Source organism: Trachymyrmex septentrionalis, unplaced genomic scaffold (assembly GCF_001594115.1).
Source record: "Trachymyrmex septentrionalis isolate Tsep2-gDNA-1 unplaced genomic scaffold, Tsep1.0 scaffold54, whole genome shotgun sequence".
Taxonomy (NCBI): domain Eukaryota; kingdom Metazoa; phylum Arthropoda; class Insecta; order Hymenoptera; family Formicidae; genus Trachymyrmex; species Trachymyrmex septentrionalis.
The window spans coordinates 382,633-397,060 of NW_017305715.1; the positions used below are offsets into that span (position 1 = coordinate 382,633).

The 14,428-nt window shown below is 43.2% G+C and overlaps 1 protein-coding gene across 1 annotated transcript; it reads right to left on the bottom strand.

Annotated features, from left to right (window-relative positions):
- Window positions 1-1,761: 1,761 nt before the first annotated feature.
- Window positions 1,762-7,103, bottom strand: LOC108752089. The gene is made up of 4 exons (XM_018492704.1): window positions 4,871-7,103; window positions 3,458-4,799; window positions 2,739-2,745; window positions 1,762-2,658 (listed from the first exon to the last, which is right to left on the bottom strand). Exons 1-4 carry the CDS (start codon window positions 7,101-7,103, stop codon window positions 1,762-1,764), a joined length of 4,479 nt encoding a protein of 1,492 aa, XP_018348206.1.
- Window positions 7,104-14,428: the final 7,325 nt, after the last annotated feature.

The window sequence follows — 14,428 nt, forward strand, 5'->3', positions numbered from 1 at the left end:
TCATTCCACCGGGCGGATATAGATATAAAGATAATCACTCGCACAAAGCCTTGCAGTGGTTAGTGTGGATGGAGCGCGAGCTCGGACATCCTATAATCCATGCAGGGCGAGGCCGCGAGTATCGAATTGCCGGTACACTCGTCGACGGATATTACGAAGTCGAATCAGCGAACGAGACGTCGCGTTACGTGTTACAATTTCACGGTTGTTTTTGGCACGGTTGTCCCAGCTGTTATCAAATCAATCGCGAAAGAAAACTTACGTCCGGAGTGTCGTGCGAAGATACAATCGACGCACGATACTCGCAATGACAGGGCGACATTAGACAATGAGGATATAGGGTGATAGAGAAATGGGAGTGCGAATTTTCACGAGAAAAGCGCGAAAATCACGAGATGCGCGCTTTTCTCGAAAGCCATATCCGATACTGATCAACTCTTCTCTTGACCCTCGCGAGGCGTTCTTTGGCGGTCGTACGGAAAATATCGTAACTCGATACGAAGTTACAGGTACGGGGAAAATACGCTACGTAGACGTGTGTTCTCTGTATCCGTACGTATTAAAAAGGTACTTTTAAAGTACTTTTCCGTTAGGCCAGTCAACGATTTATATCGGAGAACAGTGTTCGGAATTGATTGGCGCAGCTCCGAACTTTAATTTCGATTGTGTTGAGAGTATCATTCGGTACTTCATCCACGCGATCTTTTTTATCCTGTACCGCGTACAAGGTAAATTGTTGTTCGGGCTGTGCCGTAGTTACTGCGAAACGTTTTCGCAGGCCGAGTGCACTCACGATCTCCTTGCCGATCGTGAATTCGTAGGAGTGTGGATATCCTGCGAATTGCGCAAGGCTCTCGAGAAAGATTATCTCGTAACGAATATGAGCGAAATATGGCAGTTTAGAGTCGCGCGGTTCGATCCTCGTACGAGGCAGGGTGGTTTGTTTGCCGAATATATCAACAGTTTTTTGAAATTAAAGCAGGAAGCTAGCGAATGGCCGAGCGAATGCCTGGAGAGTAAGAAACAGTATCTTCGGGAACAGTAAAAAACCGAAGATATTGTTCTGGATAAAAATAATATTGTCCGAAATCCTGGTTAACGTTCGGTCGCATAGCTCTGCTTGAATTCTTTCTGGGGTAAATTCGGCCAACGAATTAATCTGCCTAATACAGAGATCGTAAAAAAAAATACGATCGTTTGGCAGCGTTGCTCACGAGTTCAGAGCATGAAATAACCAATATATTACCAGTCAACGACGAGGTAATATATTGTGTTGTTGCGCCAAATTGATGGATCGCAGGAAGAAGAATAAGACACTCAAATACTGTTCGGTGAATATGCACGCCCTTTGTTCGACAACGCAATCCACTGACTCTCACTACAAACTATAACCTCGTCTAGTCTCGCTTTGTTCGCGTATCGCGGCGCACGGCACAATGAGCGCGAACGGGGGAAACAAAGACTAAAGCTAACGGCCGAACACGTGAACGGAAACGCTCCCGCGATGCCTTGCACGCGGGTTACGCGTGTCTCTTGGGCGCGAACCGCACATTCTACATCCCCACGTGAGCGGAAACGCTCCCGCGATGCCTTGCACGCGGGTTACGCGTGTCTCTTGGGCGCGAACCGCGCATTCCACATCTCTCCCACCTTGAGTTGCATCCTCACGATCTGGGTGCAACTCAACCTATCTTAAAAGGCAAAGTAAATAAAAAATGAAAAATAAAGCTAGGCTTCAAATCGTTCTGGCTTCTTAATAAGTCATTCGCTCCGAGTTCTTAGATCCGTTTCTTCTGTAGGAACAGACTCCGGCTTCTCCTCGACGACCGACTCCTGCTTCTCCTGCGGGGCAGACTCCGGACTCTCTCCATCCTGAGGCGAAGCTTTGATTGACTCACGGACTCTGCTAGCTTTTCCCGCGTGATGACCCACCTCCAACGGGATCAGTCTTTGTATTGGGCGAATTAATTCTCCCTTTTCCGTTTTCAGTCTCACAACTCTGGTATGTCCGTCCTTTCCAGGAAAGACTTCTTTGACTATTGCCAGCGGCCAATCCAAACGTCTTTGGGTGTCGTTTCCGACTAGTACTACGTCGCCAACTGCAACCTGCGTGAAACTGTTCTTGCATTTCGTCCGTCTGGATAATAGTCCTAGATACTGGATGCGAAAACGCCTTCTCAATTCTTCCTTTAGACTTTGGCGATAGCGGATCCGCTTTGCAAAGTTTGTCTTGCTGATCTGGTCCAAATCGGGAACGCCAGCTTCCTTGACGTCTCTAATGAACATGTCTGGAGTGATTGCCATGGTCTCAGTACTCTCTTCTGTCATGTAAGTAAGCGGTCTTGAATTCATAACAGCTTCACAGTCGCACAAGACCGTGTTCATCTCTTCGTAACTCAACGAAGTTCTCCTCAGCGTTCTCCTTAGCAAATCCTTGAGGATGCGGATGAGGCGCTCCCACCATCCTCCCCACCAAGCAGCTGAAGGTGGATTGAAATTCCATTCGATTTGGCTAAGAGAGCAATATCGCTGAATTTTCTGCCAATTAATTTTTCGTAGTAAATTCGCTAATCCTACGAAATTTCTGCCATTATCGCTATATACTACAGAAGGCCTTCCTCGTCTGGCTATAAATCTTCTGAAGGCTTCTATAAATTCCTCCGTTGATAACGATGTGACCAGTTCCAAATGTACTGCACGGTAGACCGCGCACGTAAACAAGCAGATGTAGGCCTTACATCCTTCCTTCAAGAAAAGAGGACCTGCGTAATCGATGCCTACCACCTCGAATGCTGCTGCCTCTCGTACTCTATTTTCTGGCAGCGGTGTAAATGGCGCTTCCATGTTCCTCGCTGCGTGTCGACGGCAAGCCGTACACTTGTGAACGATGGAACGCACCGTCCGTCGGTACCGGAGAATCCAAAACTTCTCCCGTAGATTGTTCATTACAATCTCGGTTCCAGCGTGATTGAGTTTCAAATGAGTATACAGGATAACTCTTCTCGTCGATAAGTGCTTTGAATCCAACACTATAGGATATCTAAAACAGAAAGTGTCTTGACGATTAGAAACTGCTGTTTTAATACGCATAATTCCCTTTTCTTCGAAGACGTTCAATCCTCGCAGCCGTGGATCATTTACTCCCATGAATGATTCTTTCTGAGCTAATTTACAGAGGAGTAATTCTGCTGTACTGATTTCTTTCGCGCTTAACTCTCCTCCGACTGATGCGTGGATTCTTCGGGAATTATTAGTAAATCTTAACACCCATGCTATCATTCGTAAGATCTTCGCGTAGCTTGAAAATCTTTCCAAGTACCAAGGGACGTCTTTTTCACCAGCAATCATAGCGATTCCTTCTGTCGTAGCTTTAGGGGGAGTCTCTTCTTTAAGTCGACTTGAAGTTTTACGCAGCTCGATATTGACTATCTCTTCGTTAATCTCTTCTTCTTTGGACGGCCATTCTTCCGGGGGCAGCTTTAGCCATTCGGGCCCCTCCCACCATCTTGACTCGAGTAATTTCTTGGCATCACATCCTCGTGAAGGTAAATCCGCAGGATTCATAACCCCCGGCACATATCTCCAAGACTCGACATTTGTGATACTTCTTATTTCTTGAACGCGATTCCACACGAATACAGCCCATTGCTTTGTCTGTCGTATCCATGCTAGAACAGTAGTCGAATCGCTCCAAAAATATCTTTTAATATCTCGATAATCCATTGCCTTGTCGAAAGAATGCATCATCCGCGCTCCAATGGAAGCAGCCAGTAATTCGAGACGCGGTATCGTTTTCTTGCTTTTGGGTGCTATTCTCGATTTAGCTTCCACCAGATGAACCTTGACTTCCGTGTCTGATTCGATACGCACGAAAAGAACAGCGGCATATGCATCTTTGCTTGCATCTACGAACATATGCAGGGACAATGTATCTGTATTTCTTATCTCACCGAAAATCCAGCGTGGGAACCTCAAGATCCGGAGAAGATCCAGTTGCTGCGCCCAATCCAAGAACTCCTTTTTTCTATCCGGATCAATTTCCGCGTCCCAATTTAAACCTTCGCTCCAAAGGCGCTGTAGCAGTAGTTTTGCTTTCATCAACACAGGACAGATCACTCCTAATGGGTCAAAAACCTTCTGCACGTGCGATAAAACAATTTTCTTCGTTATCCTTTCTGCGGTGGGTTGTAGGGGGAAACCCGACAACGAAAGAGTATCCTCTTCAGTATTCCATATTAGTCCAAGTACTGTCGATCGAGTCTTGCATCTCAGGCCTGTGTACTTCCAGTCTCTTAAGTCGAATCTTGCTTTATCCAAAACGGAACTTGCTTCTCTCTGAAAAATCTCGAAGTCCTCGTAAGAATCGACACTGGTGATGCAATCGTCAACGTAAAAGGATCTTAGCAATTTCTTGTAAATTAATTTCTCGTGTGTCGAAACAGTAGAATTTAACGTATTCTCAATGAGTAATTTTATGGTGGCTCCTAGAAGGAAAGGGCTGCTAGTTATTCCGAAAACAACCCGACGATGACGATAAGTCTCGATTTCGCCGTTAGTATCCCACCACAAAAACCTTAGGACATCTCTATCTGATGGAGAAACGCTAATTTGTAAAAAGGCTTTAGCAATATCTGCTGTTACTCCTATCCTCTTTTCTCTGAATCGATGCAGCAATGCTGGAACAAGCTCAATAAGATTGGGTCCCGTTTCTAAACACTGGTTGAGCGACGGCGTTTCCTTCTTCTTGGCCGAGGCATCGAAAACGAGTCGAATCCTAGTGGTTCCTTCTCTCTTGACAACTGATCGATGCGGAAGGTAGTAACTCTCTCTGTCAACTTCATGCACAGGTACTTTTCCTATAATATAGTACCCTCCTCGAGCCAGTTGCTGAAGATTGTATTGTAATCGTCGAATAAGTTTTCTTGTTTCAATTTCTTCGTGACGACATTCAATCTTCTTTTAGCCATGTCCCTGTTATCTTGCAAGGGCGGATGATTATCCTTCCAGGGTAAGATGACTTCGAAACGTCCTTCTTCGGTAATCTTTGTTGTCTCTTGAAGCAATGCCTTAATTTCTTCTTGTCGTGCCTCTTTACTTATGCTCTCGATCGGGTCAGTAATTCCTAACGTGTCTAGTTTCCATAAATCTGACACGCTGGCCTCTTGAGAAAACATGGAGACGACCATCAGCGTAGTGTCTGTGTCACTACTTTCTTCTGAATTTCTGCCTAAAATCGTCCATCCAAGCTTCGTCTCGATAGCCGTCGCTCCTTGGTTCAGTTGTATGATTTTGCCTGTAAATAGCTTGCCCGCAACGTCCGCTCCGATCAACAAAGAAATAGACTCTCTACTTTCACCGGTGTCGCTTAGATGGACATTCTTCTCTTTAAGCGCCTCCGTCCACAAGCCGGTGCCTATGTTGGGAACATCTTGGCAAATAGTGTCTTGTTGTAAGGCTATAAAATCACACTTATACGTTCCTTCCAAGTTATCAATGTGGATCCGATAGCTTTTGTGTTTTTGAGGCTTAGTCTTCGTTCCTCCAAAAAGTAAATGCACCATCGTTTGCTCACCTTCTGCTTCGTATCCTAGATCCCTTGCTAACCTCTTCAAAATGTAGGATCTGTGTGAGCCTGTATCTACAATGGCACGAACAGATACACTTTCTCTCGGTCCACGCATCCTGATCTTCAGTATAGGTAAAAATATTTTGGCACTTGAAATATTAGCCAAACAACTATTTCCCTCGTTGAATTTTGAACCGTTGGGCCTCTCATCAACCGATTTCTGGCCGCTATTACTCGAAAGATTTCGGCACATCAAGAGGCAGTGTCCTTTACTGCACCAGGGACATTTTTCTTTGCTGTAACATTTCTTATAGCTATGTCCTACCTTTAGACATTTGAAACAGCCATTTTTTTCTTTAACGATCTTAGATCTCTCGTCCATATCCATGCCTTTCGCCTTTTCACAACTCGAACTATGATGTTTCTCTCCACAGAACAAACATGGTTGTGCCTTGGATTCTTTCACGGATAATAAACCAGCTGCTGTAGCTACTCCTTGACCTTGATCGCATCTCGTTCTCTTCTTATCTTTATCTTTAGATGCCTGGGTATCGCTACTCTCGAAACATGTCTTAGCCATTAGAATACGCTCTTCGTTCTCAACCTCTCTTCCTAGAAAAGACATCAAATTAATAAGACGATCCTTGGCTGTGCGATTTATACTAGATGTATCTGTTTGCAGCGTTGACGACGTCATTACTCGTTGCCACGTTCGCAAAGTTTCTTCTGGCAGCGCAGATTCTACCAACGGAAATAACATCGCCGCACACATATCTGTTGTTACATCTAGAGTCTCAAGCGATCGCATATGCGTTTCTAATTTATCATAAATCGTCGCAAGCGACACCTTTTTACTCTTATTCAAAACTAACTTTAAAAGTTCACGCACGTAAAATTCAATCAACAATTCTTTCTTGCCAAAACGTGACTCGAGGCTCTGTATGGCTTTCTCATAATTCTCCGCCGTTGGCGGGAAACTACTTACTACTTCACATGCACGCGAACCCGTTTCCATAGACTGTACTAAATAATGAAATTTATCTTCTTTAGCCAATTCTGGATTCACGTGAATTTTCTTAAACGTCCCCCAAAACGGTAGCCAATCTTTAATATCGCCTCCAAATTTTCTTAATTCAATCTTTGGTAATTTTAGTGTGCGCATACTTTCCTGTGTCATCGCGAGTGCAGAATACGACCGTCGAGATGGAGACTGTGCCGGCAGCGTGGACTCGTGAGCTTCTTGCCTCTCAATCAATCCGGTTACCTCAAATTTCGCTTGATGATACTTCGCTGCATATTCGTCCGCATGCTCTATTTCTCGGCAGAGGGCTTCTTCGGATTCTTCGGCTTGGATCATCAAGTTCCGTAGTTTCAGGCTCAACTCCTTGAGTTCGCTTGCTTTATCTTGCACCAGCGCGTACGCGACTTGTAGCGAGGTTATGTCCAGCGGTTGCCTCGCCTTTTCCGCTTGGAAAACAGCGTATGCCCTCGTAAACGCAATGCGCGTTACTTTTTGTGCGAGCTTCACTCTGTCCATGACTTCTTCTGTAAATCTTTACTTGCTGCGTAATGGCCAACAACGTGAAGCCTCGAAGTCCTGTCACGGTCCCCAGAATGTTGTTGCGCCAAATTGATGGATCGCAGGAAGAAGAATAAGACACTCAAATACTGTTCGGTGAATATGCACGCTCTTTGTTCGACAACGCAATCCACTGACTCTCACTACAAACTATAACCTCGTCTAGTCTCGCTTTGTTCGCGTATCGCGGCGCACGGCACAATGAGCGCAAACGGGGGAAACAAAGACTAAAGCTAACGGCCGAACACGTGAACGGAAACGCTCCCGCGATGCCTTGCACGCGGGTTACGCGTGTCTCTTGGGCGCGAACCGCGCATTCCACAATATGTTTCATGACGACTACGCGAAGAGACGGTCGCTCCTTCTCCGCAAACCAATCCGATAATCGCGGGTTGGACGACGGCACAAGCGCGACTAATATTATATAAATATTTAAAGAAATTAGGTAGTCGCGTTTTATATTGTAATACAGACTCGTGTATCTATGTAAACAGAGGCGAACCGAGCGAGTACGAGCCGCGTACGGGGAATTTTCTGGGCGATATGACGGACGAGCTCGAGAGCTACGGTCGGGGCAGTTTTATCGAGTTGTTCGTGTCCGGAGGTCCGACATTCTACGCGTACGTCGTTCGTACACCGGAAGGTCGCCGATACGAGATCTGTAGAGTTAAGGGAATAACGTTAAATTATAAGAACTCGTGTATTATAAATTTTAATAGTATTAGGAAATTAATAATAGATAATGAGAGAGAAAGACGCGATGAAGAAGAAGAAGAAACGGGCGGAGTAGCAATATAAAATAAAATTTGCGTTTTAGCGCAATTCATCGCACGGCGTTTCACGAAATCGTAACGCGAAACGAAACGAAGACGTGCGCACCGGTATTGGTAAAACGTAAATTTATTAATAATCGTTATTCCCTTCCGTATGGCTTCAGAAGAGAATAACGTCTTCTTTTTCTTTTTCTTTCTCTCACTTATATTTTAATCGTGAGTTTTCCGCTTATTCGCATAGTATTTAAGCATTATGTAAGAAAAACATAAATTAAAATTTTTTTTTGTAAATAATAAATAGTCTAAGTATCTCTTTTTTGCGAAAAAAGCATTTTATTAAAATTGTATCAAATAATTTAATGTAAAAATGTAAAAATATAAAAATGTAAATATTTAATTATAATAAAAATGTATTATATTGTTTCTAAAAATAATTAAATTTTATATATAAGAGTTAGCAAAAATATAAACAACATAAAAATTTAAAATTACATATGTTTTCTTTTCTCCTTTCCTCTTTTTTTAAGAAAAGTATCGAATAAAAATATTTTTTTACTTGAAGGAAAACAAGAAGTGATTTATTACTTAATTCTAACCAACCTTTCCGATTTCTACGAAAGCTTTCCCTCGCAGCGACATCGCGATAGTGACATCGGTAAGCTTATCGACGGCGATGTCGCGTACTCACTTAACGATAGAAATATACGCCGATCGCAAATCTCTTTGACGCGCGCGAAGATAAGCTTATGCGCGTCGCGTCGCGGTGAGTTCAGCTTTTCGCCAGCCGCGGTGCTCTTCGCTGACAAGCTCACGCGAGGGTACACTGGCACGAGCACTCGTCCGTCGCGTAAAGGGGGTCCTGCCGTCGCGTTGATCAGCTTATCTTCTCTTAAAATTATTTTTTTCACGAGTTCTAGAAATCAACAAAAATAATGTTTTTTCTTTTTGCTTTTGAAGTCGCGCACGAAGACCGTTTGCTCATTTCGTGCGTTGAAAACATCCTTGAACGTCGATCATATGCGGACCGATTGGTTTTGGGAAGACAGTCTTTGTAAAGGCTTTTCTCAGGCATTTATATCTCATGTCCGACGTGTGCTTCGAGAGAATTTTGTTTTATTAGGCGGAATGGCAAGAAGCCTATCGTCGATTACAATACGATACGCGTGTAAAAGAACAGCGCTGGGGATGCAGCAATACTAAAACGGCGAAGAAGAAGAATATAATTGAATTTCGCGAGGGATTACTCCGTCCGGAAGATTATTCGAACGATCCGCTTTCTCCGAAATTAGTGATAATCGACGATTTTATGAGAGAATCGTCGTCGTGCGACGCGATCATGGATCTTTTTACCAAAGGCAGTCATCGCAAGAATGTGAGAGTGTTATTCTTATCTCGCAGGGTCTATTCCACCAGGGGCGTGGGCAGCGTGATATATCGCTTAACGCGAATTACATCGTCGTTTTCAAAAATCCACGAGATTCGAAATTTCTAGAAGAGGCATACTACGACGCCACATCGAGGCCTCACGGGTATTTGTTGCTCGATCTGAAACAATCAACTTCGGACGAGTATCGATTTCGAACGTGTATTTTTCCCGAGGATACGTTTCATTACGTCTATGTGCCGCGTAGATCATTTTTCAGCGGATACGTATAAAAGTTGAGTACGGCTAATCGTATGTATCAGTTGCAGATTTTTCTCGCGATGAAGGTCGGTGACGTAAAATCGCACAGAGCGACGAAAATCGCCACACATTCGATCAGTAAGAAAAACGCCTGTCTCCTTGCGGCGCTCTATCATTTGAACAAAAATCAACGCACAACCTCCTTACGTAGCGCTGAGAAACTAATTCGTTGTATCTGTGAATGTGTTTTAATACACTCAAAGGTAACGTCTCGCTCGAACGGAGTGAAAAAAACCGTAATTAACCAAATACAAAAAAGCTCTGCGTCGCGTCATTGCAAAACGCGGTAATTGGAAGGATAGAAGAAAGCTGTTGGTGCAGCGAGATGGATTTTTACCCTATATTATCGGACCTATATTATCGACCTTATTATCACTAATTATCGAAGGAACGAAATAGTAGAGATAAAACGTTATGGAGAGAGCTAAAAAAATGGTTTTAATTTCGACGGAAAATCTGGAGAGAATGCAACATCAGCTACGTTAGAATCCGACATCGTTCGTTGACGGAGAGTCAAAAGAAATAGCAGAACCGCAAAATTCGGATAACGCCTTGAGTTCTAATAACGCAACGCAAACCCCGGGAACTCATCTAACACGACTCGATGCGGAGATGAGTCGTATTCTCAATTCCAGATGGCCTCGTGACGAAAGCGAGAGGTGGAAAATGTACAGAGAAGCATTATGGCGATACGGTTTATCTGAGAAACGCGAAGACGTACATAAACAGAAAGATGTACATAACGAAAACAAAAATGTAGAAGACAACGCTACGAGATGCCTCCGATGATAACGAGACGAACGTTTTTCACGATCTCACGCAAACATCCGATATACTACCGCCATCACATTCCATTAGTAACACAGATGTTACAGCGAAAAATTTCGAAATTTCGAGCGAGCATAATCATACGATGAAAAGCATCGAAGAAATATTGGAAAGCCGAAATCTTATCGTAAGCACACTTACTGATGAAACATTTGCTTCGAAAAGCTATGCTCGATAGATTTAGTTGGGACGAGCATGGAATCGTGACTATAGATGGTAACGTCGTGAAAGATTCGAATATCACTGACTTAATAAACGATGCAATGCGCGAGAGAAAAACTGTAAAAGCAGTGGGTAGAAATCAGTTTGCACGATTACTCCGTGTGTTGAACATACCTTCTACACTGATGAGAAATAAAAGTTTATTGTCCGCGCACGCTGATGCTGTAAACATCGTAAAACTTCGACCGCGAGCAAGTTCCACATCTGTTACATCGAAAGAGCTAGTTCCACGTCGATTGTATCGAGAGCCCGAGGAAGGAGAAAAACGTAAAAATTACGAACAAGAAATAGAGGAAAGCTCGCTGATTTTTTCTCGCACACGAAAAACTGATACACCCGTATTTTTACAAACAGGGAAAAGCCGGTTGGAAAAAATTACGATAACGATGACGTTTGAAAAACTATACTACGATCCGTCGAATTATGCGGGTTATTCGGCGGTGGATAATCTAACTCGCGCCGTTAAACCGAATTTCTCACGGGGAGAAATCGTACGCTGGCTCAAATCGCAAGAAGCGTACACGTTGCACAGGCCATTGTACAGAAAATTTCCGCGAGTACATTACAACGTGACAAACATTGACGATGTGTGGGAGGCAGATTTGATCGAACTCCGAAATCTGAAAAGTTACAACGATGGTTATTCCTAGCTGTTAGAAATTATCAATGTATTAAGCAAATATGTCTGGGTAGAACCGCTACGTGACAAAACGAGCAACAGCGTGATAAAAGCTTTTCAACGCGTATTAGCAAAAAGCGAAGGACGAGTACCTGTATACTTACAAACGTACAAGGGTAAAGAATTTGTCGCGCACCCAATGCAAAAATTTCTTAAAGAAAACGATATTCGTTTTCGAGTAACACGCAATCCGGACATTAAAGCCGCCATTATCGAGCGCTTCAATAGAACACTGAAGGAGCGAATGTGGCGTTATTTCATGCATAAAAATACGCGACGCTACGTCGATGTTCTACAGGATGTTGTATGTGCTTACAATCACAAGCGTCACTCGTCCGCGAGAATGCAATCTGCGGTAGTAACGAGAGAAATCGCACGTGAAAATATATCACGTCGTTGAAAACGACATATTAAAGAAACGAACGCAAAAGATTAAATATCGCGTTGGAGATCTCGTTCATATCAGTAGGGCGAAAGCAGCCTTCGAGAAAGATTACAAGGCTTAATGGAGCGAGGAAATATTTCAAATTTATCGTGTTCTCGATTGGCGAAATCCTCACGTGTACGAGCTGCGAGATTTAGCAGACGACATCATAGACGGTATTTTTTATGAGCAAGAATTAGCTCGAGTTGAGAAGAACCTAGAGGAAGAACAATTTATCGTGATATTGATCGCGTTATAAAGAGTAGAGGGCGAGGAGCTAATAAGCAAGTGCTAGTTAGCTGGCGTGGTTATCCCAGTAAGTTTGATACCTGGATTCCGGCATCGAGTTTAATTTCTCTTAGCGATGGAGGAGGAACAATTTCTTCTGGTACTCCCGAGTAACAGTAGTATGCGCTATTTTCCGAATAATACAACGTCGTCCTTCATCACGGAATTACCTCTATAGTGTTGCATGGAGAATGAGAGGTTGCGATAAGTAAGATTAAATTTCCTTGCACCTTTTTACACGTACGTCATAACGAAAATGTGATCAAATTCGTCGATGTTAAACCCGATGAGAAGACGAATGGCCCGTTTACGGCAAAAGAAGCTTCATTTCCAAATGGAATTTACAATTCCATGAGCTTATTGAGGCAATTAATATCGCGTAAAAATGTCGAATCGTATTTTTATTTCAAACAGCAAAGAGCGTCTGGCGGCAAAGTCTACATAAGTATTAACTGCGACGAAAAATGCAAAATGTTACATCATATAAACTTTTCCAATAATCTACGAATGCTAAGTTTCTCAGTAGCAATTTCCAATAAAAATGAATTATATTCCAGGCTCTCGATACCTAATTCCAATGAGACGGAAGAGAAAACTTTTCTTACTCATGGATTTAATAAGAAGACGGGGCAACCACGTATTATTGGAGTGTCGATTATTGGAGTGTCGAACCCTATAGTTTGTGGCGTGCTATCCCTGATAAAATGTTCGTATATTGCGATATTTGTGCGCCTTATATAACAGGCGATGTGCGTACTCCTCTTTTCATAATAGTACCGATCGAAATACGCAATCATAATTACGCATTTGGTGCAAATTTGGTGAAGATTTGGTGAATTTCTCATTTCCAAATTATATCCCCTTGCAACGAATAAATGTCAGAACGATCGAAATAGATATAAGAGATCATCTTGGAAATAAAATTCCATTCGAATTCGGTACGCTGACTGTGACACTGCACTTCAAACGTAAGCAATAACTTTCTTTCGTGTACGCGAGCGTGACGGTAACGCCAGTCTATAGTTAACTCACAATGGAATATGAGGAGTATTTTGACGCGCGGGATATCGGTAGCAGAGGTGGAATTCCACGTGTTTTCGTCAGTTCACCTTATCAACGCGGGCACGGAATCGGAAGTTTTCTCGGTGGATTATTTAGAAAAATACTACTTTTTCTAAATAAAGGTGCGCGTGCTGTAGGAAAAGAAGCTTTACGCGCTGGAATTAACGTGATAGAAGTCGATAATAACAAACCGTCAAAGGAAGCGATCAAAAGTCGGCTCGCGGAATCGAGGAGTAATCTGAAGAGAAAAGCCAAAGAAAAAATAAGCTCCCTGATAAGGGGATCTGGATATAAAATATCCACGAAATCCGCGGCGCTTCAGTTTCCGCTCGGTAGTCGAGATAAACGTATTGCGCATTGTAAACGACGTCAAAAGAAAATAATTGAGAAGTACCACACGGAAGAAGAGCAAGAAAGTGACTAAGAAAAAGAAAATTCGTGCTGCTGGAAGAAAAAATCATCCACTAGGAAACATCGTGGCAAGAAACGCGACATATCCGACATATTTTCTTAATTGAGATACGATTTCACAGCTGGAGAAAAGCATGTCTTTTCTTCATACCCACTCGAGCGACTGTATAAAGAGCAAACTCGATCTCTTCTCTCTGCCATCTACGCAAACCAACATTGAGAGTTCGCAATGGATTTATTATTGTACAAACCCGTAACTTCGCTCGCAGACGACCCGCCCATAGAATTCGTCATATCCGGACATGGAGAAGACTATCTGGACTTCACTCACACCATGTTCTGCCTTTGCATACGCGTAGAAAGCGAGCGCGAGGAGAGCACATCGGTCGCATCTGACGGTGGGGCAAAAGTAGGCCTCGTAAATCATTTATCGCATTCCATGTTCAACCAAATAGACGTATATATATTTCAATCAAAAGCTCGTATTGCCGAACAACGCTTACGCGTATCGCACGTACATCGAAGTGTTATTAAATTATGCTTCACCCGCAAAAACCTCCCACTTAATCTCTTGTTTATGGGACGCGTCATATCCCTGGTTACATGGACGACACGTTAGACGCGTCAAATCCAAATACAGCGCTCGAGAGACGCGCGCAATACATTCGAGGAAATCGCGCGCTAGATCTCATTGGTCACCTTCACTGCGACGTTTTCAATGAAGATAAATTTTTAATTAATGGAGTGGAGGTTAGAATGAAACTCGTACGCTCGAAACAACCATTTTGCCTTATGGAGAATAAAACGCTATCAAAAATATGCATTCTTGACGCCAGTCTACTCGTAAGAAAAGCAAAAATAATAAGCCCGGGCGTGCTCCTCACACACGCCAAAATGCTGAGTAAAACTATC

Excerpts from the sequence above, each read along its gene's own strand:
- LOC108752089 (XM_018492704.1), bottom strand. The coding sequence starts at position 7,103 with ATGGACAGAGTGAAGCTCGCACAAAAAGTAACGCGCATTGCGTTTACG. Across the intron at positions 4,800-4,870 it reads CAGCAACTGGCTCGAGGAGG|TTGTCAAGAGAGAAGGAACC; the intron begins GTACTATATTAT and ends CGCATCGATCAG.